Source organism: Panthera leo, chromosome D2 (assembly GCF_018350215.1).
Source record: "Panthera leo isolate Ple1 chromosome D2, P.leo_Ple1_pat1.1, whole genome shotgun sequence".
NCBI classification, from domain to species: Eukaryota; Metazoa; Chordata; class Mammalia; order Carnivora; family Felidae; genus Panthera; species Panthera leo.
This window is the reverse complement of record NC_056689.1, coordinates 70,115,578-70,142,201: the sequence shown is the minus strand read 5'-3', so window position 1 is coordinate 70,142,201 and position 26,624 is coordinate 70,115,578. Positions and strand designations below refer to the sequence as shown.

The following is a 26,624-nucleotide window of genomic DNA, read 5'->3' as shown; positions in this document are numbered from 1 at the left end:
AACATACGCTTACTTTGGGAAACAAAGTCTATTTAAAATAGGCTATGGAGGGAAAGATTCCTTCCCCAAACTTCTCCACATCACTTGCCTCCTCCCCTGAAAAACAAAGCAGAGAGACCTCTGACAATAAAAATTGATAAAAGAATTTAAAAATTCAGGAGGGAGATAAAGGACAGAATTCTCTTGAAACAGCCTCAAACTGCTGTCTGTATGATGGCGGGGGGCTCTAGAATTTAGAACAGCTAACAGGACTCAGTCCTCTCTCTCTTTTTTCTTAATGCTTATTTATGTTGAGAAAGAAAAAGAGAGACAGAGAGAGAGAGGGAGAGAGAGAATCCCATGCAGGTTCCGTGCTGTCAGTGCAGAACCCAAGGTGGGGCTCGATCTCACAAACCGTGAGATCATGACCTAAGCAGAAATCAAGAGTGGGATGCTTAACCCGCTGAGCCACCCAGGTGCCCCAGCCCTCATTCTTCCTCATCTGTGGAACAGCAGACAAACCCACTGTTACACATGCGTGCCAGACAGAACACCCTGAGCCCCAGCAAGCTCAGGGTTTGAACAGGCAAGGCCACACTGCACAACTAACTCTTACTTGTGACCGCGTGTTCCCCCGAGAAACAACAGGTCTTAAGTTTCATAGTACTTTTCTGCACCTAGGCTTAATTCTGTACAAATAGTGTCTTAACATTTTTATTACTATGAAAACCTGATCATTTACTTCCCTTCTTCACTTTTTTCTTTTAACCATACAGCTAGCTCATGATTTCCCTTCTAGAAGAGCAATAACCTATAATAACTGGAGATATTCTGCATGTGGGGGAAGCTTCAAAGTCTCTAGATCCTGTCACCATGCTTTAGAGGTGTGGATCTCTGCTCCTGAAATGGGCACTTGACCCTCTATCAGAACGCCCATCGCTAGCCCTGCTGGAACTCTGTCCAAGCCCTCAGCTGAAGCAGGGCAGAAAGGGAGCAATTTCAACGAAGAATTAAATTTGCTGACCCACTTGGGTAGAAGAAAAAACCTGCTCTGCTGGTAGATTAACGTGGCTGGCCAGCTCAACGCCACTGCAGTTGTGACTGGCACTTGATGTATGGGGTGGATCGCTGGACCCCAAGTTAGACCCAGGTCTTGGTGCTGGTCTTGCTGGGTGACTATGGGTAAAGTACTTTACCTCTCTGGTCTTAACCGTCCTTGACTGTTATGGGAGGGAGCTGGATAAATCACATTTTTAAGGCGTCTTCCAGTTTTAACGTTACGGTTCTATGATTTCTTCCCTGTCAGGAATCATGTACAGTTTCTTCCTCATCAGGCAGTTCAGTAAGCTGACAGTTACTGTATTCAATTCTCATAAGCAATCCAGTGGACAGGTATTCATATACCTATTACGCAGACACAGAAACTGAGGTTCAAAGAGGTCAAAGGACTTGCTGGTACCTCAACTAGTGATTGGGAGGCAAGGCCAGAACCAGAACCTGGGATGTCCACCTTCACGCCTCCATTGTTGCCATTTTAAGAATCATCACTGCTTCTAGATTTATTACAGCATTAAATCGTTAGTATGGTCTATGTACAAATTTCGGAGACAGGCATCCAGTATTCTGTAGTATGAATTCGAAGACTTCCTTTATTGAAAGGTGAACTCCCTGGGTATATTTTACCATTCTCTTTCTTTTAGGGGGCCCAGACCTGGCCTCTCTTAATCAGTGGGTATGATCGAATGGCTTTTGCTTAACATATTCTTCGGAATGAGTTAAGGTCTGCTATCTTTGCTCTGTTAATTCCAAAGCATTGCTTCTTCTGAAACACCCTCCCCTCCAAATGAAAAGACAGGCCACCAGGATCTTTCTTATAATTATACAAATAACACACATTTTTTTACAGGGATCTGTTTACGTATAACACTTAACTGGTGGAGAAACCCAAGTTGCAATGCAGGAAAAAGAATGATAACCCTGTGGCATCCATTAAATACACTCGAAGAGCACACAGGGCAGAGCACGAAGATGATATGGAAGACAAAGTCCATGGGATCTGAACCAGCGTCTCAAAAACAGGGGATTTATCAAGTTTCAAGAATGAGGCTTTTCTCCTGCCCCCTTCACCTGGTAAACGGAAGGATAAGCAAACCTCTTTGCAGGGACACAAAGGCTCCACCAGGGCCCGGGGGAAATCTCAGTGCATGAAATCTGTTTGCTCCTTTGTCTTTTATTTCCCTTAATGCTGACCTTGAGCAGAACTAAGCCTCTGATTTCAGAGCTGAGGTATGCCTGCAAGAGGACATGTGTGAGGCTGCTGGGTGGGGCCTGGCCTCGTACCCTCGATGGCTCCCGGTGTGGTGCCACCAGATGTGGGCCTCCACTCACTTTCTAAGAATCTGTGTGCTTTGTAGCTTGGCCTGACCATCACTGTCGCTGGGGCTCTTCCTGGGCCCTGATAACTCAACTTCCAACTCCTCTGGCTCTCCCTCCTCCTCCCATAGTTCCTAACATACTACAATTCAGCAATTAGCTATTCTCAGCCATTAGCCATTTTCTGTAGCCATGCCTAGACATTCTAAAAGAACCTGAGTTTACATTCAGGGCAGGGACCACACTGCTAACACGGATGGCTGGTAACCTGTGCCAGGTGCTTGGGTTACCTTTACTTCAAGAAGAATCCCTCTGTAAGTTCGCAGATGACTTTAGGCCTTGTTCCTTAAACAATGGCTCAAAATGAATGCAGGCTGTGCACATACCGATTTCTCCTTTTTTGTTTTTACTTCTACTAATTTTAACTAATTAAAACACTTTTACTAATTTTAAGTTAATATCTTGCATGTCTTTCCTTTGAGGTTTCCTATGTTTTCCAACCGTTCTTCAATAATTGGGAAATAAGAAAACATTTAAATGCATTCTTGTTTTAAAAAAAAAAATTAAGTTAAAGAGCAGTTGGGTTTACTCAGGGTCCAATGGAATGGAAATAAAACGAGGCTGTGGCGCCATCTAGTGACAGTGAGGCGAAAAAGCCAAGACAAGTCTGAGAGCTTAGCACTACCTGGGGCCACGGAATCCTCCCAAGCTTTGGGGGGAAAAAGGAGACCTGTTTCCCAGAATCCTTGAGGTCTCCAGGGGAGGGCACGTGTCCTCAATTAGAGAGGGGCAAGAGGTGCCACCTGATAGCAATTCTGACGCCCCGAGAAGGGAGCTGGGGACAGGACAGTCTGGGTAGGGTGCCCACCATCAGCTGCGGGGAGCACTCCAGCGCAGTGGTTGATGCGCTCACACGTCGGACCTGTGGCATAGCGTCCCTCACTCCGTGGAGGTGGACCCTTTGCTCTGCCATTTTCAGGTCACCCCAATGAATTAAATTCAGCAGAATAAACAACTCCCCTTTAGAATCTTAAGTAACAGAAGTGAAAGTATAGGGTGCTGACCAGTCAGGTGTGACAGTGGACACCTGCTCTTTGCGGCAAATCCCACTGTCTGGAGTTGCACTTAGGGTCTGGTCCCATCACATGCCAAGTCCCTGGCACCACCCAAATCCATCCTGCGCTCTCGGGCAGCAGGGCCAAGGCAGCAGAAATGTTCAGGGAAGCAATGGAAGGTGGCAAACACCGGTTTTTCTGTTAGAAATAATGGATTTCGTCACCCCTTTCCTAGCCAGACAGCTCAGGGGTCACTATATGACTTCAGCTATTCCCTGGGGTCCAGGTGCCACTTTCCTCCTCGCCTCTCCCCTCTTCAGCTCTTCAGCCCTCTTGGTCACAAAGTCTCGCTGCTTCTACCTCTCTGCACCCCTGGCACATCTGGGGCCAAAGGCGAAGGCTCCACCTGTCGTATTGGGCTGGTGTTTCGCTCCCATTCTCGCCCAGAGAATTTGCAACAGCACCCCCTTCAGGCCCTGCCCCGCACTGCAGCTCTGCTGCTCTGGCACTTTTTTTTTTTTGGTAGGTATGGTTGATCAAGTCACTCTACTTAAACTTTTCCATGACTTCCTTGTTCTTTAGGATTCCAAATCCTTAATATGACTGACAGACAAACCCTTCTAAAGTCTGGCCCCTGCCCATTTACTTTAATTCAAATATTTGATTGGAAAATGGAATTGAATTCAAATATTTTGCAAGGATAATTGTTTATTTTGATAAATGAAGCTTGATGTCAACACCAGCCATGCTATAAAAAGGTAGCGAACTATAATACAGAAAATTACCTGAGCTTACTGACCTTTCCAAAGGACTTAAGGGGGTAAAAAAACCCCAATATCACAGACCATGTCTCTTCCGTAAAATGATGCATCTTAAGGCAGAGGTGTTCAAACAGGGCACTCAAAGACCTTCCAAGGGGTGCAGACATAGGATATTTTAAGGAAGTTCATGATCAGATCCTCAACTTGCATGTGTATTTTTCCGAAAACTGGTTTGCCTGAGATACTGCCTCCCCTGTTTCCCATCTCCCACCAAGTAAAAGAAGAGCAGAATTCTCATCCACCCTGATTCTTAGATGGTGTCAAAACCTCCACATCATCTAATAGACAATTCAAATATAAGTATCTGTGGGTCTCTTTGAATCAGGCATGGTAATGGGCTTCCTATTTACACAAGAGTCTAATAAGGGTGAAGGATGGCGTTAGAAATGGGGCTGTTTGGGGCCACCCTGGGCTGTTCCAAATTCGATGATATGTTTACAAAATACACTGAATAAAAATAAACATAGAATGGAAAGGGAACGTTGTGGCTCTTAAATAATGACTTTGCCTTTTTCACTTCCTGATTATTTCCAAAGACACTATCACTTTTGAGCTAGAGTTCTGTGACAGCAAAGCAAATAAACACTGAGAGAAGTGAACACAGCATCCGGCTTTCTTTGTGCCCTTTCCTTCCTCTTTCCTTCCCTCCCTCCCCACCCTACATCCATCCATCCAACCTTCCTTTCTTCCATTCATCTATCCATCCATCCATCCATCCATCCATCCATCCGTGCATCCATCCTCTAAGAACTAGAAACAAGATGGTTGTCACAGGGATGCCTTATAACACATTTGCTGAACTGGAAATGGTATCAGACCTTTATTGGTTGAAAGTAAATCTGGTGTGGCAGATTAGTTTGGCAAGAAGGACTGGTTTTGTCAACTAGAATATACAGCAGACATTTGACGTAAGTGAATGAGCTACATTCGCAGCTCTAAGGTCTTAACCATGAAATATCTTAAAAAGCAGACAGTTTAAAAGCTTTTTACCAAAAAAAAAAAGGATACTGACAAATGTTCATCATCGCTACTTTAATTATCTTATCTCTGTTGGGAATATTTTGGGTTAAACAATTTGCCTCCAACTAAAGAGGAACAGGCTTAATTAACAGTTTTTTGAGAAGTTTTGGTAAAGCCTTTTGAGCATACTTCCCATTAACGGAAAAAAATCAATGTTTCTAAGGGCAGAATAACAAACCCTTTTGTAAGTCAAGTAATTTGTAATTATTTTCGATACAATTGAAGGACCTAATTGATTTGTCATTTTTTGGCACAGAACTTAGAAGGAATTCAAAGAATTAAGTGACAATTATTATCACAAAACTGTTGCCATCCCACGTACTTATTCATGGTTTCTTAGCGCTTCTACCTCTAAAAATGACAAACAGGCAAAAGAGGTGATACTGAATGCTTCCTTATTCTGGCAATGGCTCTCATTTATCCACGTATGCATAAGCTAGCTTTTGAAAAGCCCGCTTTCCCATTGTAAGTTGCAATTTAAATGCAATTTCTATTTAACAATTATCTTGATGAAAAATGATTTAATAGTGCTAATGACTTACCAACATTTGTTTGGATCAACTGTGAATTAATTAAGAGTCAAGACAGTAACTTAGTCTCGGAGAAATTATCAGTAACTTAACATAGCAGAAATTTCTTGTAATACTCATGATACCTGGAAAAATGTCTTAAAATTTATGCATACATAGGGGCGCCTGGGTGGCTCGGTCGGTTAAGTGTCCAACTTTGACTTGGGTCATGTTCTCACGGTTTGTGAGTTCGAGCCCCAGGTTGGGCTCTGCGCTGACAGCTCAGAGCCTGGAGCCTGCTTCGGATTCTGGGTCCCCCTCTCGCTCTGCCCCTCCCCCACTTGCACTCTGTCTCTCTCTCTCTCAAAAAAAAAAAACTTTTTTTAAATTTTGAAAAACTTTATGCATACGCATAGATGCACACCTTTAGGTTACAGAGATGCATGATGGGGAGATCATTCAAGCAACTAAATCTATGACAGCAAAATAAAATACTGTGGGGGGAAATAAAGCGAAAAAACAAGAGTTCCGGGGAAAAAGAAACAACAAAAATTCCAGCTGTTGAAGACAGCTTGCTCGTGTACATTTTTAAGGGAGAAACGTGGTTATAAAAGTACTGTGGATTCAGAATCCACTGAATACATTTAAAGAAGTGATTTTCAAATGTCAGTATTTACAACATACCGCTGGGTTTCATAATTTCTGGGAAGTATACCACAAGGCTTTACTAAGACTTCTGAAATGAACATTACAGTTTCTGTTTCTCTGTCACCGACAGGCAACCTGCTTAACCTAAAGACTCAGAGACTTGGAAAAACTGAAGTATTCTCACGTCCTTTGCACCTATTTGCCAAGAAATTTATAGGTCACCTTAAAATATGTGTGTGCAGATAGGGGCGCCTGGGTGGCTCAGTCGGCTGAGGGTCCGACTTCAGCTCAGGTCATGATCTCACAGTTCGCGGGTTCGAGCCCCACGTCAGGCTCTGTGCTGCCAGCTCAGAGACTGGAGCGTGCTTCGGATTCTGTGTCTCCTTCTCTCTCTGCCCCTCCCCTGCTCACTCTTTGTCTCACTCTGTTTCTCAAAAATAAATGTAAAAAACAAACAACAACAACAAAAGTATGTGTGTGCATGTGTCATTTTAGAACGTTATTTTGCAGCTCTGTGAACGAAACATTTGCTGGCCACTGTTCTAAAGGGCTCGTACTGGATCAACTGACCTTATGGCTTTCGAAAGTTCTCAGGAGTTGCAGCTGCATGTTCTGCTCATTTCATGAGGTATCCTTGACCCTAAATGGCCACCAAGGCCAAAGGAACTCAGGTCCAGGATGTGGAGGTCTTCTCACTTTTCCGAGTCCTGTCCGGGATGGCGTGACCCAAGGGTTTCTCTGGGATTGTTTGGAGGGAGCCAGGCTGCCCCTCATCACCGGCTCTTCCCCTCCTGAGCACTGCTTGGGAGCACTCCCTAACCTCAACTTTGATCTCTGTCACCGTCCCTCCCAGGTGGGGCTCGACTTAGGAGACGCCGAAAAGTCTGATGCTTCTGACCCACAGTGCCCTCCGGCTTCTTGCGAGGAAGCCCTGTTGCCTGCCGCCCCATGGCCAAGGGTGAGGGGAGGTGAGGGGCCCCTCTGGGTCCCTGCATTCCTACTTTTAAATGGAGAGCACAGGAGAGCTATTGGGTGGTGGTGGTACCATGTACGTTCTCATCTCAGCTCCACCATTTACTTTTTTTTAATTTAAAAAAATGTTTATTTATTTTTGAGAGACAGCGAGAGAGAAAGAGAGAGAGAAAGAATCCCATGCGGGCTCTGCACTGTCAGCACAGAACCCCAACGCGGGGCTTGAACTCACAAACCGTGAGGTTACAACCTGAGCCGGAATCCAGAGTCGGATGCTTAACCAACGGAGCCACCCAGGCGCCCCTCCGACATTTATTAACTGTCATCAAAGAGGCAAGCTGGTAAACGTCTGTGTGCCTCAGTTTCCCTGCCTATTAAATGGTGATAACGATAGAACTATCTCCGGGGATTAGGAGGACGGCGTGCCATACTGAGCTAGCACACGAGAACGTAATAAATTAAGTTGTTGTTATTATTATTATTAAATGCCAAGATCTGGAAATTTAGAAGTGGACTCAAGAAACGACAAGGTGAGAATCAGCAGACGGCATGCTTCCTTCAATGGAGGGCTACCCTAGAACCTCCTGTCCCATGCCCCCGGATTCTGCCTGGCAGCCAAACCTGGTCCCAAAGGGCAGCAGCAACCCAGGCTCTGCCCCAAAGGAGGCTGCCTGCAAATCACCTCTGATGCGGACAGCCCCTCCCTCCTGGGCAGGTGCCACCCAGATGCACAGCTGCGGAGCCGGAGACCTCCCCCCTCCCCGCCAGTTTGGTTTCCCCCACCTCTGGGCTTGCCCCCAGAGACAGGAAGTGCACGCCGGAACCCGAATGTTGTCACACACAGCTGTCAGGGTTCTGTGCAAATCTTCCACGCGCAGCACGGACCTCCTGCCCTGAATGTCCCTCTCCCCAGGCGTGTGTGGAGATGGCTGAGGCATGGCAGGCTGGAGGGGCCCGGGGCCCCCCTTTAGCCCAGGAAACGTACCTGAAGAGTGATGGCACAAAGGAAGACCGGTCTGGCTTAGCATCAACTGCATCTCTGCTTGCTGAGTCCCCAGCTGCTTGCTCCACGCCACAGCCCTGATCGTCTGCCATCTGGAAGGAAGAAAAAAAACCAGAACCTTGGTATCTAGCGCATCACTGGCCTCATGATCTTTTTAAGTAGCACTCATTAGATGATACAGGGTTTTTTTCTAAGATTTTTCTTTAATTTATTTATTTTGAGAAAGACAGAGACAGTGGGAGCCAGGGAGGGGCAGGGAGAGAGAGAGAGAGAGGAAATCCCAAGCAGGCTCTCCACTGTCGGCGCAGAGCCCAAGGCAGGGCTCGAACTCACAAAACTGTGGGATCATGACCTGAGCCAAGATCAAGAGTCAGAGGCTTAACCAAATGAGCCACCCAGGCGCCCCTAGGTTTGCGGTTTTTGACTAAGCCTGGAGATGAGCAGTCTTGCACGTTTAGGCTCCAAGGCTCCTGCACCAACCATGCAGTTAAATGCTCGAGTGCCAACTCTATTTGAGGCATTGTTCCAGAGAGGGAGGAGGCAGCAGCAAAGAGAACAAAAGCTGTGCCCTCAGGGAGCTTCTGATCTGGCGTCCCTGATTTTGTTAAAGGATCCCCCAGTAAGAGAAGCTGTGGAAGGTCTGTAACAGGAAACTCCCTCTACATTCCTGACAGGTGACAAGGTGCTCAAGCTTTGCCTGGCATCGCTTGAACCCCGTTCGAAAACATTAGCAACCTGCAAAAAGCAAAAGCTCTCTGTGTCAGACGGTTTTCGGCGGGTCTACCAAAATAGATAGATTTCCATCCTATTATTTTCCTCTTCCAGAATCTTCAAGAGATCCCTATGATCCAACAGTTCAAATCTAAACCCACCTCCTTGGGTTTTAAGACCCTTTATGATCTAGTATTGGAGTTGGCAAACTCCGGCCTACCACTTGTTTTTGTAAATAAAGTTTTATTGTTAATACAGGCATACCCATTTGTTAACATATTGCCTATGGCTGCTTTCCTGCCACAACCAGAGTTGAGCAATTGCGACAGAGACCATACGGCCTGAAAAGCCTAAAATATTTCCTACCTGGTTCTTTATTTTAAAAAAGTGGGATCTCTTACTAACCTACCGCTCCCTCTACTTTAAGACGTGAAAACAACAATAAGAATAGAAACTGACTTATTATTTGCTTGTACTAATTGCTTTGTAAGCATTATCTTATTTAATACTTTCAACAATGCTGTCGGACCATTCCTATGATCACTGCTTTTTGACAGATGAGAAAGGTGAGGTTAGAAACAGGTAGATAGCTTGTCCCAGGTTATATTACGAGTAAAGAGCAGGACTTGGATCTGAAGGCAGCAGCATGCACCCCACCCAGAGCACACCCCCCGTTACCATCATACCATGCAGCCTCCCAGCATCCTTAAACATATTATGCTCATTTCAGGTTCTGTCAGGGCTCATAGTTCTCTCTTTCTGGAAGTCACCACTCATACATCTGCTGGACATGACACCTTTGTCCAGCGGGCTAATAATCAATCTTCAGAATTCAGCTTAAATGGCACCTCCACAGGGAGGTCCTCCTTGATTACACCTATCTCATCAGTTCCCCCCACCCCTGTTCTCTTTGTCTTTTTTTTTTTCATTTTCACTCTGCTTATTTGTAGCTCAAACACAATTCTAAGTTCATCACGGCAGAAGCGCCCAACACACAAAAGGTGCCTACGACAGAAATATTAACTGAACGGAAAGCTGGAAGAAACAAATGTCCCAAGGGAAGAGAATCCGCTAAAAGTGATATGGCCGGTTAGAAGAGAGTTTTAGTAGAGCCTGTACTAAAGCCGTTTTTCCTACATCCAGTCCTGTTTCCTTCCCCGTGAAGGGCTCGGCTTTCAGTAACAAAGGAAACCCTCTCCAGAGTCTAATTTCTGCTGGTCTCAGTCTCCGAGCAATTGCACAGAGTGGGTGCGCAGATGCAGGCCTGCATTTCTGTTAGGCCCGCCCAGGGATGTTTTCACTCAGTCAGAAAACAAGAAGGCATCCACTGGACACAACACACTGTGCCCCAGAGCACAAGTAACGGCTTCTGGAGGTGGGGAGAAGGAACCGAGCTTGAGGGAAGGGAGGCATCCAAGATGGCAGAGTGCTGACCCAGTGGCTGTGAGGAGTTCTGAGTAGTATTATCACGTCCCCTTGCAGCTTACCTGAGGGGTGAGCTGGGCAGTAAGGAGAGAATGGAGAGGGAGGGAGGGTCCCACACGAGCTCTCTACCATGACTGTGGGAAGTCAGGAGGCCATCTTGTTTCTCAACACCTCATCAACCCTCCACCATCGCCAGCAACGTGCATTGTGTGTTCAGCGGGGGGCGGTTAGAGCGTTCAGATTAGGGTGCAAAATGTTTCTTGAAAACAGAGATGACCCCATTCCCAAAGGAGATAAGCATGAATCCAGGCACGCAGAAACGCTCGATAATTTTATCTCATCTCCTTTACATACACTTAGTTACTTTTCAGTGTGGATTGTTGTCAGCAAAGCACAGAAATACTTTGTAAAGTTAGCAAGTTAAAGTTATCCAAGAGCCGTCAGAAGAAGACACTACCTTCAACATGTGGTAATTAAGCCTTGAGCCTTTTGCTAATGCTAGTCTTCAAGGCTGAATCTAGGATGTATCATGATAAAACAACATGACCAATTTTTTTTTTAAAAAAGGACAAACCTAAGCAAAACAGCTCCTAAGAAAGCCAGACTTTTGCTCTGATGGTGTTGGGGGTGCTGGGAAGAGTTGGGGCAGCTCCTCCTCGAATACTTACTGGGAGCCTAACGCACCAGGCCGTGTGCTAGGAGCTGGGGACACTGCTGGGAGCAAACTGACCTGGTGCTGCCTTGATGGGGGACAAACTTTGATAAAAGGAGGGCACAAATGTCAAGCTGCGATTGTCGTGAGTGCCATGCGGACCAACAATCTGTGGCCATCCCGGGGGACCCGACTGGGCTTCAGAGGAATTCGGGAAGGTTCTCAGGGGAGGAGATATCTGACCTGAGGTCTGAGAAGGGGAAGCCCAGAGGGTACAAGGCCGGGGGGTGCTGCAGGCAGAGGGGAACTGCACACTCAGTAAACCCTTGACCTATTCCGTCAAAGCAGGGGTGCGGCTTAAACTGCTTGTCCTTCCCAGCCACGTGGAGGGGACTTTGGACTTGACTACAGAGGCATAAAATTCAGGCTTATGTCCACGGATCAGCCGTGGGAGGCCTCCCAGAGTTTTCCCTCCAAACATTAGGCCAGAAGGGTCTTCAGCCTGAAACCTACAGCATCTTGCTGGGTTGATGCTGAACGCTGCGCAGAGGGACAGGAAACATTCAACGACTGTCTTACTCCTATGAGGCTAGGCTTGATTTCTGGGTGAACTCAAGTTCACCCAGAATAAGGGTGCTGACCAAGTGAGGTGCCTAATCCTGGCCACATCATTTCAGTCAGGCCAAGGCTTGGATTTCCACAGCCTACCCAAGAAAATCCAGGCCTATCTCACCTCTGCTGTGCCTGGAGAGGGCAGGCCTACTGTTATTTTCTTGTGTTCATCCCCTTTGTAAGGGCTCAGGCTGTAGCCCCCGAAAGGAGGAAATAACCTGTAAGTAAACAAAGGACAGGGCCACGTAGCCTGCCAGAGCAAGAGTTCAGGCGAAATGGCCTAGAAATGACCCACACAGAATAACCCACAAGCGATTTTACTGCCCCATAAACGCTAAACTTGACTACAACGGTGAACGGTAGCAAGGTGACCTGCAGCCTGCCTTTTTTTCACTTCCTCAAGAGACCTTCAAGAGCTCAGTACCAGGGGCCCCAGCCAGGACGACGATAGCTCCAACGCACTGAGCTCCGACGGAGGGGCTGTGCGCCTGTCACCTCCTTACAGCCTGGCAGCAACCGTCAGCCCGCGGTCACCACCGATCCCATTTAACAGACAGGCACAGGGAGGACCGAGGCCCACAGCTGACAAACAGGGACGCGGGGACTGGCGCCCAGGGCGGTCAGACACCCGAGCGCTCACTGCCTGCCTTGCGAGAGATCGATCCCCTCCTTCGCGTCTCAATCCACGCCCCCTTTTTCCAAATCCCGAACAGCCCGAACTGCCCGGCAGTCCCAGCTGGTTAGCGGGGAAGGGAGGGCGCGCTGAGCCGAGCCGGCGATGCCGGAGGGGGGCGGGGGGCGCGAGGGCCCTTTCTTTCCCCAAAGTTTCGTTGCGGGCCGGCTGGGGGGATGAGAGGGGGAGCAGGGCCAGGTGGGAGGGCGGTTGTGGAGGGGGGGAAGGAGCGCACGCGGGCGGGAGGGGCGCAAGCGGGGGCGGGGGCGGAAGTTACCAGGCCCCTGCGCGGCGTCCGTCGCGGTCCCTCGGCGCTGAGGGTCTGAGGCCGCCCAAACGAAAGCGAAAGTAAAAGCCCCGGCGTGGCAGGGGGCGGAGTCGCGCGGGGCAGCCCCGGGCAGGCCGGACAGCGGGCGACGCCTGCTGCCCGCGCAGCAGGCGCGCACCGCCCCTGGAGGGCGCCCTCTGCAAAACTGGTGGCCGGGTCCGCACGCTGTCCGCGTTCACCGCCCGGGGGAAAGGCGCCCGTGCAAAGTTGCCCGCGCACCCCTAGAACTTGCCGGATAAAGTTCGCAGGCAGCTCTGCGATCCCGACGCCGCGCTCACAGTCCCCGGGAGCGCTCCAAGGGACCCGGGAGCGCGCTCGGCCAACGGGGCGCGCGCGGAACGGCAGCCGCACACCCTGAAGAGCGCGCCCGGCGGACTTAGCGGCGCTCGAGGGTCGGGCGCTCGCCAGGGGTTCTCCCCTCCTGCCGCTGCTGTCCCCCGTCTGCACCTCCCTTCGGGTCTCCGCACCGGTTAGGGGACCCGGTTCCCACAGCCAGAGGGCTCTTCCCCAGCCGGGCCCCCCCGACCCCAGTCCGTGCTGGTGGCGTGCCCACCCCGGGGATTGGGTGCCGGGCGCCCGCAGCAGCTGGAGCTACCTTCTCCGGGGCGGGGCTCCTGGGACCAGCCCTGGGGTCGCCGATGGGCTTCCACTCGCTGGGGCGTCTCGGTTCGCGCGGGGGGCGGTAGGACCCGAACTCCGCTCCGTCGTCGTGGATGAGCTCCGTCTCCTAACTCGGAGAACTGGTCTGAAGTTAGTGCCAGAATCTGTCCTGCTCGATTTACTGAGCGCCCCCAAGTGTCAGCCACCGGGGATGTGGCCGTGACTTAGTCGAACGTGGGAGGGACCGTGCGCTCTCCCGGATCCCACCTCACTCCTGCCCCTGCGCCCCGCACACGTGCGCGGATGCACACGCGCAACACACACGCTGGCCTCTTCACCCTTGGGCCTCCAGCCGGCGCCTCCTGTGCCTCTGTCTCCAAGCCCGCTCAGGGAAGCGACTAATTAACGGGTCACACTGAGGTGTGCATGTATGAGAAGTTACACTTCTACCTGTGCCAGAAATAATTGCTTTTGAAGAACTTTCAACCACCTTGAGTGAAAGGAAACCGTCGTGGCGTGAGATCAGGCAAGAACCACATCTTGTCGTTTTGTTTGCTGGCTTTACCCTGGGCCCGAGACTCAAGTAACCGTCTCTAGAATCTCACCAGGTAAGGACGCTTTCTTGGTCTAGGAAGGACTGGCTCCAGGTAAGTGTCAGGGCATGGCTGTAATTTACTAACTGCTGCAAAAATCCCGAATTCCCGAATGTTTTAAACAGTCACACTGTTTCCAATATGGCTGTGTTATATAGGCTGGAAATTTGTGCCCACGGCCCCCATGGTCGAATGTTGGAGCTCGATGCTCAGCGTGATGGTATTAGAAGTTGGGTATGATTTTGGGAAGTGCATAAGTCTTGAGGGTGGAACCCTGGTGAGTGGGATTAGTGCCCTTATAAAAAAAAAGGCCTGACAGAGCTTTCTAGTCCCTTCCACCCGGTGAGGACACAGACGGAAGTTGCAGACTGCATCCCCAAAGAGGGGGTCTCGGGAGAACCCCATCATGCCGGCACCGTGATCTTGGACTTCTAGCCTCCAGGACCGGGTGAAATAAGTTCTGCTGTTTATAAGCTATTCAGTCTGTAGTATGTTGTTACAGCAGCCCGAACAGGCTAAGGCAGTTTATATAACAGCCATGTTTCTAAAATGTTGGGGATAAACTAAGTCCTTATAGGCACTAAGATAATTTGCTTTTTTAAAGGAATTCGGTTGTGAATCCTTTGAGAAATGAAAACTACCAGTAAGGAAAATTGGTTGCTTTCTAATTTAATTTATAAATTTAAGTTTTTTGCAGGTTATTCAGGAGATAGAGTGAAACACAATGTTAGATTTGGAAGGGACCTTAACTACTCCTCCCTCTGCTCATTTTATAGATAAAGAATCTGAGGCTCAGAGGAGTTTTGCACACCCTTCCTAGCGGCAGAACCAGGATCAGGTTGCCTAGAAAAATAATGAATTTTCCATCCTCAAGAAGTCTCTACCGTAAGTTATATCATGCAAATGTATATTTGTATTGCACGTAGGAATTCATTGCTGGCTAAGAAAGATGGTTTGAAGGAAAACTTTCTTTTTTCAGTTCTTTAGTGTGGGCTGGCATGGGGAACCCCAAAGATATTGCTCTGAGGCTGGATTTTCCCAGTATTAACAAGTAAAATGATGGAGATATGGAAGAGAAGAAATAATTTTGAACTTTTCCCTCTACAATAGTTTTACTGAGACTTTAGATCCAAGTGACGTTCTAACTGTATTTCTTGTGTCTCTCCAGCCTTGGCCCATGCCATTGTCTTCTGCTTCCTTTCCATACTCATATGATTGGCATGGAAGTCTTCCTCCTCCTTCCAGAAAAGTCCCCAAACTCCATTACTCAAATGGTTTCCCCAGGGCTAGACTCCTGGGTGCTCCTGGACTGGTCCCTTCGGCCCTTCCCTCTGGCCCTCTCCTCTTGCCCCGGCGAGCTCCTTAATCCCCCCCTCATCCTGCCGAGCACAGGACCCCCAAAGGATGCCACCAGCGATGTTTCTCCAATTCTTCACAGCACAGCTCAGGCCAGGCTATGACTTTGTACAGGACTCCATTGAAGGATATCCCTTGTTTAACAGAAATGCCCAGAAATGTCTTAAGAGGCACAAGCCCAAACCCAAACTCTGGTTGAGGCACCGGCAGCCTCCTTCAACGGGGGGTGGTGGAGGGGAAGAGTGGGAAACTCTGGGCTTAGGCAGAATTCCCTGAAAGGGGGAATTCGTGTCGAACCTATTATCAGTTAATTGTCTCTGAGCTCCGCATCCATCCTTTTTGTCTGTTCCGTAAAAATTGACCTGGGCCCTTTATGTAGTTTTCCTTGCTTCCCTCCCCCTGCCATGTTATGCTTTGCCTGTAGGGGGTGCTGGACAGAGATTACAAGAGGAAAACCAGTGTCTCTGGTGTGCTCCTGGAAAATCAGGCTCTTACAGAGGCTTCTCGGGTTTCTGTGGCGCACCCAACTTCCCTGGTGCCCAGCTACTGCTCTGCCTACCAGCCGGCAGCATCCTACAACCCTGGTACTCCCTCACATGGTTTTGAGATACCTCCCTATGAACCTAGAGAGTCGATTTCCAGGAAGTTCTAGGGGCCAGATGTCTAGCAAGTTCTACCGGCACGGCATTGACAGTGACTTCTCTGTCATCTAGTGAGTCACGGCCACACTCTCTTCAACAAGATTTGGATCTCAGCCCCCCGGGGTGAGGAGAAGGTGGGGGACTGTCTGTCTCAGCTCAGAGCAGGGGTAGCGGCTTGTTACGTTGTTATGTTACGTCACGTTACTTTACAGGCTATAGGCCGTGCGCTGTGGTAATTAGCTCAGAATCACGTATTTGACTTCATTGGCTCTTCTTTCTGTGGCTCACTCCCACCCTCACTCCTGCCTCGTGGAACCACTCCCCAAATGAACTACCAAGTCCTCCCCTCAAGATCTGCTTTTGGGAGAACGTAAACTAAGGTAGACATGCACCCCCCAGCGAGGGAGGGACAATTCCAGTCTAAGCAAAGTGACAGGGACAGAACGAAGGGTCGGGAGCTTTCTCCTCCCTCTGAATTTGTCATCTCCCTGTGACTTCAAAACCGTCTCACGTCCGTGGCCCTGGGGGGGGCACTGGAAATGACTCCGAGCTAGGAAGAATGACCTCATCTTCTGGATGACAGAACCAAGGTACAAAAAGATCTTGACCTGCTGAAGCAACGGGGCTTCCATCAACAGGACGAAATTGAAGAGATAAACAAGTGCTCTGTTTAAGTTCATAAAGAAAGTCAGTTATCCACAGACTGAACATGATAGCGATTCGTTTGGAACGAAATGTGGAGTTTTTCACTGATCACAATGTCCCTATGAGTCAGGACTTCAAAAAAAAAAAAAAAGCCAAAGAAACGTGGGGCAGTGTTGGCAAAAGCATCCAAATCGAGGACCCAGAAGATTCTCCATGGCCTGGCCCTGGCTCACCACAACCAAGCCCAAGTCTCGGACTCTTTGCTGATTGGACGGCGTATCGGACACCTCTCAGGAGCCACTTTATTTATTTATTTACTTATTTATTTAGTGTTTATTTTTGAGAGGAGGGGAAAGGCAGAGAGAGAGAGAGGGAGACAGAGGATCCAAAGCTGGTTGGTACCAACAGCAGAGAGCTGGATTCAGGGCTCGAACTCATGAACGGTGAAATCATGGCCTGAGCTGAAGTCAGACGTTCAACCAGCTGAGCCGCCCAGGCGCCCCAGGAGCCGCTTTAGATCCACGCAGCCTCACCTGTCTCAGGACCTCTGCCTGCTTGGGTCGGTCCAGCCTCAGCACTGGCAAGTAGCTCTGTGTGGGCTCTGGCCATCTTCGTGGGGGCATGACCAACAGTGTCTTTGGCCTTCTGTTGTCTTTGCTCTTTTCCCCTGTCGCCGTTGAAGCATAAGATGCTGGGGACGCCACGGGCATATACACAGCAGGGACGCGTAGGGACGTTAACACCCAGTGGGACTCCCACCAATGGGAGACAAGGACCAAGAGGTATATTCTTCCCCCTTCCTTCCTGTAGCAGATGTTCCTGATTAGAAGTTGTTTATGTAGCCTCTTGGAAGAGGGCGATCGAGCTGTCCGGTGCACCTCATATCAGGCAGTGGCTCCTTTGAGAGTGAACCTTCATATTGACCCCCTCCCCAACTGCACCACCATTTCCCGCCTCTTTTCTTCTCCCTGGCACTACATTTCTAAATAAAGTCCTTGGACATAAGCCTTTGCCTCATGTTCTGTTTTGCGGGGAACCCGGGCTGAGACACGTCTGAACGAATCCCGAAGGCCACACGAGTGTCGTGTGCTCCTTGGCTACGGCTTGGATGGGTGGCTTAGGTAGTCACTGTGGCAAGGTGGGGGGAGGGCTCTACCGGAAGTGAGCAGGGTGGGATGGACAAAGGAGCGACCGCCCACAGTGCCTGTCAAGCAGATGGGAGCCTGTGGATCTCCCTCCAGCAGTGAGCGGTCACCCGAGTTCCTTAAGGTGTCCAATTCTAGTTCACTGGGCTTGTTTCTCCTCGTGACTTCCGATCCCTAATAAGTGCCTTTTAGAAGCAGAGGTGAAGGTACAAATCCAATTCAACGTCTTCATTCTGTTAATTGTTGTTTTCACAAGGGCGACCTCAAACCGCAGCGGCTAGGTCACCCCTTAGAGAAGTGGTAAGTGGCTTTTAACTTACGTGGAATCTGACTGTAATTCCTCATCCCTCTGGGTTGCGGCAGAGTCCTTTCTCAGTGATTACTGGGGCTCGCACCCAGCTGCCCAGGAAAAGCTTGAGAAGCCTGTTAAAGAGCAGAACGTTCTGGGAACACTTCAAGTCCTGCACCAACTTTCAGCGTGGGAGCCTTCCGGAGCCTGGGGTCCCTGCTCGGGGTCCCCTTCCTGCTGAGAGAGCAGCCTTGGGCCCCGCTATCTATCTGTGGGAACCCCGGACTGCAGCCCCTCCTTCGTGTCGTGTGAATGCTGCTTTCTGCTTTTTCCCCACTTGCTTTGCAACCTACTCCCCCTTCCCAGCTCAGTACTTAACTGAACATCTTTTCTGTGTCAGGCCTTGTTCCAGGCACTAGGGAAAGAAATGACAAGAACCAGGGATCCTGTTTTGAAGGAACTTGTATTTTGATGGAGGACACAGATACTTTTATTTTATTCTGTTTTATTATTTATTTATTTTCAAAACGTTTTCTTTATTTTTGAAAGAGAGAGTGTGAGCGGGGGAGGGGCCGGGGGAGGGGGGCGGGCAGAGGATCCGAAGCGGGCTCTGTGCTGACAGCTGCGAGCCCGATGTGGGGCTAGAACTCAGGAACCGTGAGATCATGACCTGAGCCGAAGTCGGATGCTCAACCCACTGAGCCACTCGGGTGCCCCGGAGACAGAAAATTTTAAAATGCAGAGATTCTGATATTCAAGATGTCCAGTGGTGGTTAACTTCAATGAAGCACATAAAGCAGGGTAAGGGCCATAGAAAGTGGTCAGGTGAGGGGTGGAAACAGGTGAGGTGCCATCTTTTGGAAGCTGTTTCTAGAAGGTCTGTTTTAAGGTGACATGGAGGTAGACACTGAAGGTGACAGAGGGGCTTCATGAAGCCAGGAAGAGAGGGTTCGTCTTTAAGCTGCCCCACTTCAGGCCTGGGAAGGAAGAGAATAAACAGACCTTCTTGGAACGATCTAGGATAACGTACAGAGACCAAAACACTGAGAGGTCTAGTGTGTTCTTATCCTAATCAGGTTTCAGCCTCACAGTTGTGAACATCTTTTTTATTTTTATTTTTTTAGATTTTTAAAAAAAGTTTATTTTTGGGGGCGCCTGGGTGGCTCAGTCGGTTGAGCGGCCAACTTTGGCTCAGGTCATGATCTCATGGTCCGTGAGTTCGAGCCCCGCGTCGGGCTCTGTGCTGACAGCTCAGAGCCTGGAGCCTGCTTCACAGTCTGTGTCTCCCTCTCTCTCTGACCCTCCCCTGCTCATGCTCTGTCTCTCTCTGTCTCAAAAATAAATAAACGTTAAAAAAAAAAAAATTTTTTTTTTAAAAGTTTATTTTAGAGAGAGAGAGAGAGGTTGAGAGAGCGCGCACAAGTGAGGGAGGGGCAGAGAGAAGGAGACACAGAATCCGAAGCAGGCTTCAGGCTCTGAGCTGTCAGCAGAGGGCCCAACGCGGGGCTAGAACCCAAGAATCGTGAAATCGTGACTTGAGCCAAAGTCGGACCTCACTGACTGAGCCAGCCAGGCGCCCTATTATAAACATTTTTAATAGATAAAGCTAAAATTCAGATACGGTGTTTACCCCTCCCATGGAGTGAATCAATCCTGTTTTGTTTCTTATATTTTTGGGAACTGGCCTCTCTGCTTTAGTCACAGGCCTCATAGAGCAAGCTTTTCTAATTTGATCATTGGATGAGTGTGTGGCCTATCTCTTTGTATTCTTTTCTTGGGTTATGATCACAGTTAGTGTTAAACTACTACATGCTGCCTAATCACACACGAGGATTTGGTCACCCACATAAACATGATGCTGTTGTGAGTTCATTTTTCTATTTAGAGAAGCACGTCAGCTAGAAATACCTCCAGCTCATTTCCCAGACGCATGCGTGCTAAGCCAGTCGCCAAAATAGCCCCTTGAGTAAGTGGCAGCTTTAAAAACCATCCAGCTGCTGACTTCAAATTAGAAGGTCAGCAAAGGAAAGTGGAAGTGGGATTTTGAATGAGCAAGGTGTCCACAAGGTTTTGACGGTGGTCGGGATTTTGGGAGACTTGAACAGCTAGCCTGGGACTGTTCCTTGGATTTCTTGCCTGTTGCCTCTTTTTGTCTGCTCTCTTCGGACATCACGATGAATGTGCAAGCTTGTTCTAGGTGTGGGTATGGAGTTTATCCTGCTGAGAAGATCAGTTGTCTAGATCAGGTCAGTAGACATGTTTTGGCCTGCGGAGATAAATTTACCAATACGGGAAATTTATCTTCTCACGTATGGATGTGTGGTTGTTTTTGAACCATCCAAAAAATGTATTTCTCACCTTTCTTCAGTTCTACCCATTTCTATCTGTCTTCTGTGTTGCCTTGAAAAGGTTATTCATTTATGTAACGTTGTATTTGTGTGTATGTGTACATGTGTGCTTATCACCATATTATCTCTAAAGATGAGTTTTTACCTGGAAATGTACAAGAATCCTGAGTCTGGGGAAAAAAAAGGTATTTCTGCTAAATCTTTTCTGTACAATTTCTAGATATGGCATAAAGCGTGTTTTCACTGTGAGGTTTGCAAGATGATGCTATCGGTTAATAACTTTGTGAGTCACCAGAAAAAGCCGTACTGTCACGCGTAAGTGTTTGATGCCCTGCCCCACCACCTCTTGGGTTTTGTTTATTTTTTAACGAGGAGCCAACCAGAGCTTCAAATCACACAGTCCAGAGTTAAATCCAAAAATCATCTTCCCCAAGGTTTTCATTTACATAGAATCATTGACGAGCCCTAAGGCAGGATTTTATGCAAAGGACAGAAAGTTGAAAATTTCAAATTTCTTACAGTAAAATGGTAAATCTATCCACTGTAACCACATATCGAATTATTAAATACTGTGCAGAACAGTGTAATTACCACAGATATACCTATAAAGCTTTAATTTTTTTCTTTGAAATAATTCCAGAATCCATTTCTGGTTTTTTTTCAGAAAATTTTTAAGTGGTCATTTTCTAGTTGAAATTTTTGTACGTTCTATATATTGAATTTATTTGATTTAATTTTTCTTTCTTTAAGGCCTTGCTTGGAAAATCGTGAACTTCATTATTAAGTTGTATATTTATGAATGTAAAAAACGACTACCTTTAAGAATAGTCACTCAATCATCTTGGATAAAATACATTTCTGATTCTGGTTTATATATATTTTTTTCTAGCCATAACCCCAAGAACAACACTTTCACAAGTGTCTATCATACTCCATTAAATCTAAATATGAGGAAGACTCCAGAAGCCATCCATGGGGTAAGTTACTTAATTTTGAATTTCAAAATAGCCTTTAAAGAAACTTTTTTAATTAACTCAGGTTTTTAAGTGTCTGTGTCGACATTGAACCTGCTCATTTTCTTCACTTACGTGTGCAAAGCGCATTTAAGTAACGAGTGTTGCTATTTGCCTTACACACTATAGGGGCCAATACCCAAGATAATCTAGCTTGAATATCCAAGGTATTTGTAATCTTTCTCTGTCTGCCAGTCTGTTCACTCTGATGGTGGTTTACCTGATAGGCCCTGTACGCACTAGGTGCCTAATATGTAAAATGAAGTTTATAGAGTTGGAAAATATTATAAGAGCCTTTCCTTATTTTTTCCCCTGATTATTTTGGTATAGAAAATTAGGGGCGCCTGGGTGACTCAGTCAGTTGAGCATCAGACTCTTGATTTTGGCTCAGGTCATGATCTCACCATTCGTCATATCGAGCCCAGTGTTGGGATCTGCACTGACATTGCGGAGCTTTCTTGGGATCCTCTCTCTCTCTCTCTCTCTCTCTCTCTCTCTCTCTGCCCTTCCCCCACTCATGCTCTCTCGCTCTCTCTTTCTCAAAATAAGTGGATACATAAATTAATAAAAAGAAAAAAATTTAAAGAAAAAAAAGAAAACAGTAAACTTCTAACTCCACACTCTTAAATCTTTCTAGATTCAGTAGTTCTTAACAATTACTAGCAGCCTCTCTTTCCCCTTGGGACAGCAGCAGGTCAAAGAGGCTTTGATTTGGAAGCCATGTTTGCATAGACATGCATAGACAAGCCGTGTTGATAAGCCAACCTCTTTTGAGAAACCAACAATGGGGTTTTGTCAGAGAGCCGGCTATTGACCGGACCCTCGCGTTTATTAAGACGATGACTCATTTAACTTCTTTCCCCCTGCCCCACAGAAGTTGCTCTGCGGGATGGAGCTGGCAACTTTCTAAAATTAGAAACTTGCACATGACGGGGAAGACTGTCTGTGATCTGCCCTCCGCATGTCCCCTCACCTCATACTGCCTCTCCTGCCTGGGCAGGCTCCCCTTCTCCGCAGGAAGACCTGTGTTAGATGGAACCTCCCCGATGCCCACTGCCACGTGGCTTATTTCACTAAATGCTTTGCACTGATTGTGAGCTTATTTCTTAGCAGGCTTAGATAACATTTACTCCACAGTCATTTAATTCATTTAGTACACGCCACAATCTGACAAAGTAAGTACGATCATCATCCCCTTCTGCTGAGGAACCTGAGGTGCAGAGTGGCTCACACATGCCTGATCTCGAAGAATTCGCAAGCAATCCTAGGTGGCCGAGAGGGTTAATTCTCGGAGGATCTTGTTTTCATCTCTTCATGGCTAAGGGCAGCTCCACAAAACTACAGTAAATACGGAGTGTTGCTCCTGCTGAAACAGTGCCACACATTCTTCTAGGCTCTTTATCCGTCTTACCTTTTTTGTTTGTTTTGTTTTTTTCACAAGAATCCCCTGTAATATTATCATCTTGCAGCCGGGGAGGCTGAGGCTCAGAGAGGTTGAGTGACTTGGGCGGTTTTACCCAGCTAGTTGAGTGGGTACAAATCCAGGTCTGTCTGACTTTAGAACCCGTATCTTAAACAGCTCCATTGGCCTAGCGTTGCGTACCTAGAGGGGAGCAAACTGTCCGGAAGGAAGAAGGGACTTGTTTATGTTTACAAACGTCCAGACGTTTCTGAAGTGGTATAGCCAGAGTGCGGCAGACTAAATGCAAGGAGAAGTGGTTGCACATCAGAGTGCTCTTTGTACGTATTGCACTGTCTACAGAAAGAACCGTGATATCTTTATTTTTCCACACGGCGCTGGCTCTTAACTGGCACGTCCCTGCCTTACAATCCTACCACAGGTCACACGGTATTACCTTTCTTTGAGGCGGAGGTGGATTCATTTTGTTTTAACTGTGTGTGACAGGACGGATCTGAAGGGAGATTATCGCTGGTTCGGTTTCCAGGCACAGGCAGGACGTCTGTGAACTTCCCAGGATGCCTGTGTGTGCGCGTTCGTTTACATCTGTGCGAATATGTGTGTCTGTGTATAAAGATGTATGTGTGCGTGTGGGGAGTGTATGTACGTGTGTATGTATGTGTGAATCGTGCACGGGCATACACACGTGTGTATGTGATGCGTGTGTACACGTATGTGCGTGTGCGTGTATGTGTGTGCCTATGTGTATGTGTGAGCGGTGTGTGTGTGTGCATGTGTACGTCTCTGTATATCTGCGTGTGCGTGGTGTGTGTGTGTGTGCGTGCATATGTGCACATGCGCGTGTGCATGTGTGTGTGTATGTGTGTTATGCCCAGTAATTGCCTGTTGAGGTCACTTTCTCCGGCTTCCCCACCAGCGAAAATTTCAGAGGGACAGCAGTGTCCCTTCTGGGCCCCGGATCTAATAGCCACCTTGGGAAGTGGGATGGATTACTTTCTTACCCTCTTGCATCTCCGAGAGACTTTGCCCGCTGAATAAAAACCAAATTCGTTGTACATGTGCTAAAAGAAAAAAAAGAACAAAAGGGGTGCTGGGGTGATGGTGATGAAGGAGGAAAGTAAAGATTTTGAGTAGGCATTTGGAGCAGGTTGACATTTTTGTGCTTCCTAAATGCCTCCCTTTTAAAAATAAATAAATAAACGTTTGAGACACCATTTCCTGTTTGGCAGGCGTGAATGGGATTTTTAGGAGAATAAAACATCTAGATTCTCTTTTATTCAGAGAGTAGACTTTAGCTCTTAATGCTTCCTTACCTCACTGGTGACACCTATGGCCTTTTTCCTCTTCCTACTTCCTTAGAATGATCTGGAATCTCATGAAAAGTCTCCAGAGAAGCAGGCACTCCCCGGTGATGGATTTGTCCTGTGGGTGGAGGACGGCAGATAAGGCTTTCTGTCTATCTTGGTCACATGATTCTGATTCCTTATGTCAGTGGCTCTCAAGGAGGGCAGTTTTACCCCTCGGGGGACATTTGTGATGTCTGTGGACCGTTTAGAGTGTCAAAACTGTCAGAGAAGGGCACTGTTGGCATCCGATGGGTAAGGAGCAGGTATGCCACTAACCATCCTGCAATGCACAAGGCAGTCCCCACAAAAAAGAGATACCTGGCCCCAGATACCGGTAGCGCTGCCGTGTGGAACCCCTGCCTTACATTCACGGGATGTTTGTGGTAGTTTCTCAAAATCCAGGGAAGAAACAGGGAAAATGCTCTCAATTTATATATTTACAGATACACGTATTGGAGCTGCACTAGGCAGTAGCAAGCCTAGAAAGTCCATGAAAGAAAGTGCTCTTAATATGGAAATAGAATTCCCACCTTCTAAACCTGGCTCTGATTACCCATTGGATGATTTTAGTAAGGTCATTTCTTTCTTTTCCGTTTCTTTCTTCATCTGCAAAATTAACGATTTACACTTCAGCTTGTTAAAATTGCAGATCTCTGGGCCCCCTTTAGACGTCATAAATTACGATATCTGGGTTTGGACCTAAGACCTTTCGAGTTTTCCTTTTATGGTTAGTCCCGTTTAGGTTCTCTGTAAGAAATCTTTGCCCCTCCCGAGGCTGTGAAGATACTGTTGAGACGTCGGTTCTGCCCAAGGTGATCTACACGTTCGGTGCAATCCCAGTCGAAATCCTGGTGGTTTTTGTAGAAAAAAAGGATTTTTTTTGACGAAAGGATTCTAAAATTGACCTGAACGCACAAAGGTTCTAGAATAGCCAAGAAATCCTGAAGAACAAAATCGAAGAACTTCAGCCACGAGATTTCAAGACTTACTACAAAAGTAGTTGTAATCAACTTGGTGTAGTATTGGCATAAGAAGAGACAGACTAGCGGAATACAATCCAAGGTCCAGAAATAGGGCTGCACATATGTGGTCACTTGAATTTATAACGAACCTACCATTGGAAGTCGGTGTAGCAAGGACAACCTTTTTTTTCTTTTTTAAAGTTTATTTTGAGAGACGGAGGGCACACACGCGAGAGCCAGGGAGGGGCACAGAGAGGATCCCAAGAAGGCTCCGCACTGTCAGCTGCAGGGCCCAATTTGGGGCTTGACCTCACGAACTATGAGATCATGACCGGAGCCGAGATCAAGAGCCTGACGCCTAACCGACTGAGCCACGCAGGTGCCCCGAGGACGATCTTTTAATAAAAGGCCATGGGATTATTTGGATATTTGTGTGGAAAAAAAATGAACCTGGGTCCCTACTTCATACCCATACACAAAAATTAACTTCAGGTGTATTATAGGTCAAGATCAAGATAACAAAGGTAAAACGATAAAGCGTAGGAGAACGTGTACACGAATCTGGGGAGCCAACGTTTTAACAAGCTCCCCGGGTGACTGTTGCACAGACTGAAGTTAAGAGCCACTAGTCTCGTGTCTAGCGTTTCTGACGTTACTCTAACCTGCATACTTGGTGTTGTGTGAGACGTTCATAGGGACTTTCGGTCTTTTTAATTGCACTGCTAAATAGGGCTTTGCACACGACAGGTGCTGTGCACAAGCCACCTGGCTGGTGGCACAGGTGAAGTCACAGTGATACAGTGCATGTTGCCATCCACTTACGATGCTTTGTGGGCGAGATTTAGAGAAATCCCTCCGACTTAACTCCAGATTTCTTATTTTCCTTCTCTTCTCTGATGAAAACATCACCGCGTTACTGACAACGTCTTCATTGTGCAGGTGGACGACCAGGATGATAGCGAACGGTTTAAATCGGTTTTTCACTGGGACATGAAATCCAGGGATGGGGCAGATGCAGCTAACAGGCAACCCCTGGTGAACGAGGTGAGAGAAGAGGTATGAAGGGGTCTGGAAGAAGGGAAAAGAATGGCACGCTCTGCGAATGAGATGCATTATTATTTTTTTTGAATGTTTATTTAATTTTGAGAGAGAGCATGTACGTGTGTGCACGCGCTGGGGAGGGGCAGAGAGAGAGGGAGAGAGAGAATCCCAGGCAGGCTCCGCACGGTCAGCATGGAGCCCAACGTGGGGCCTGATCCCACGAACTGGGAGATCATGTTCTGAGTGGAAATCAAGAGTCGGACACTTAACTCACGGGGCCACCCAGGCGCCCTGAGATGCACCTTTATTTTTACTTCTAGAGGAATTGATTAGGCTTTCGTTCACCCAGTTTGTGATCGCAGCTGTCTACAGAGGACATCCATCAACAGGCCATGGGGTCATGTCTACCACATCTGCTCCCAGTCCAAACTCACTAGTCAGTTT

The 26,624-nt window shown here is 47.6% G+C and overlaps 2 protein-coding genes across 12 annotated transcripts in view; one reads left to right on the top strand and one right to left on the bottom strand.

Annotated features, from left to right (window-relative positions):
* The window catches only part of CASP7 (caspase 7), a 29,876-nt gene extending 16,404 nt beyond the window's left edge, over positions 1-13,472 (bottom strand). The window contains exons 1-2 of one of the 3 annotated variants that reach the window (XM_042908946.1): positions 13,377-13,472; positions 8,363-8,472 (exon numbers count right to left, since the gene is read on the bottom strand). In XM_042908946.1, coding sequence (XP_042764880.1) covers positions 8,363-8,472 — 110 coding nt within the window. In that variant the 5' untranslated portion in view covers positions 13,377-13,472. Of the gene's footprint in view, positions 1-8,362; positions 8,473-10,578; positions 11,871-12,730; positions 12,819-13,376 lie in introns of those variants that run through there. The other 2 variants (XM_042908945.1, XM_042908947.1) reach the window with 2 other exon arrangements.
* Positions 13,473-13,619: 147 nt separating this feature from the next.
* Positions 13,620-26,624, top strand: part of LOC122202521 (nebulin related anchoring protein) — a 76,974-nt gene continuing 63,969 nt past the window's right edge. For 5 of the 9 annotated variants that reach the window (XM_042908925.1, XM_042908926.1, XM_042908929.1 and 2 more), the window contains exons 1-5: positions 13,620-13,989; positions 14,751-14,859; positions 20,619-20,713; positions 21,288-21,375; positions 26,079-26,195. In XM_042908925.1, coding sequence (XP_042764859.1) covers positions 20,658-20,713; positions 21,288-21,375; positions 26,079-26,195 — 261 coding nt within the window. In that variant the 5' untranslated portion in view covers positions 13,620-13,989; positions 14,751-14,859; positions 20,619-20,657. Of the gene's footprint in view, positions 13,990-14,750; positions 14,860-19,848; positions 20,297-20,618; positions 20,714-21,287; positions 21,376-26,078; positions 26,196-26,624 lie in introns of those variants that run through there. The other 4 variants (XM_042908931.1, XM_042908932.1, XM_042908927.1 and 1 more) reach the window with 3 other exon arrangements.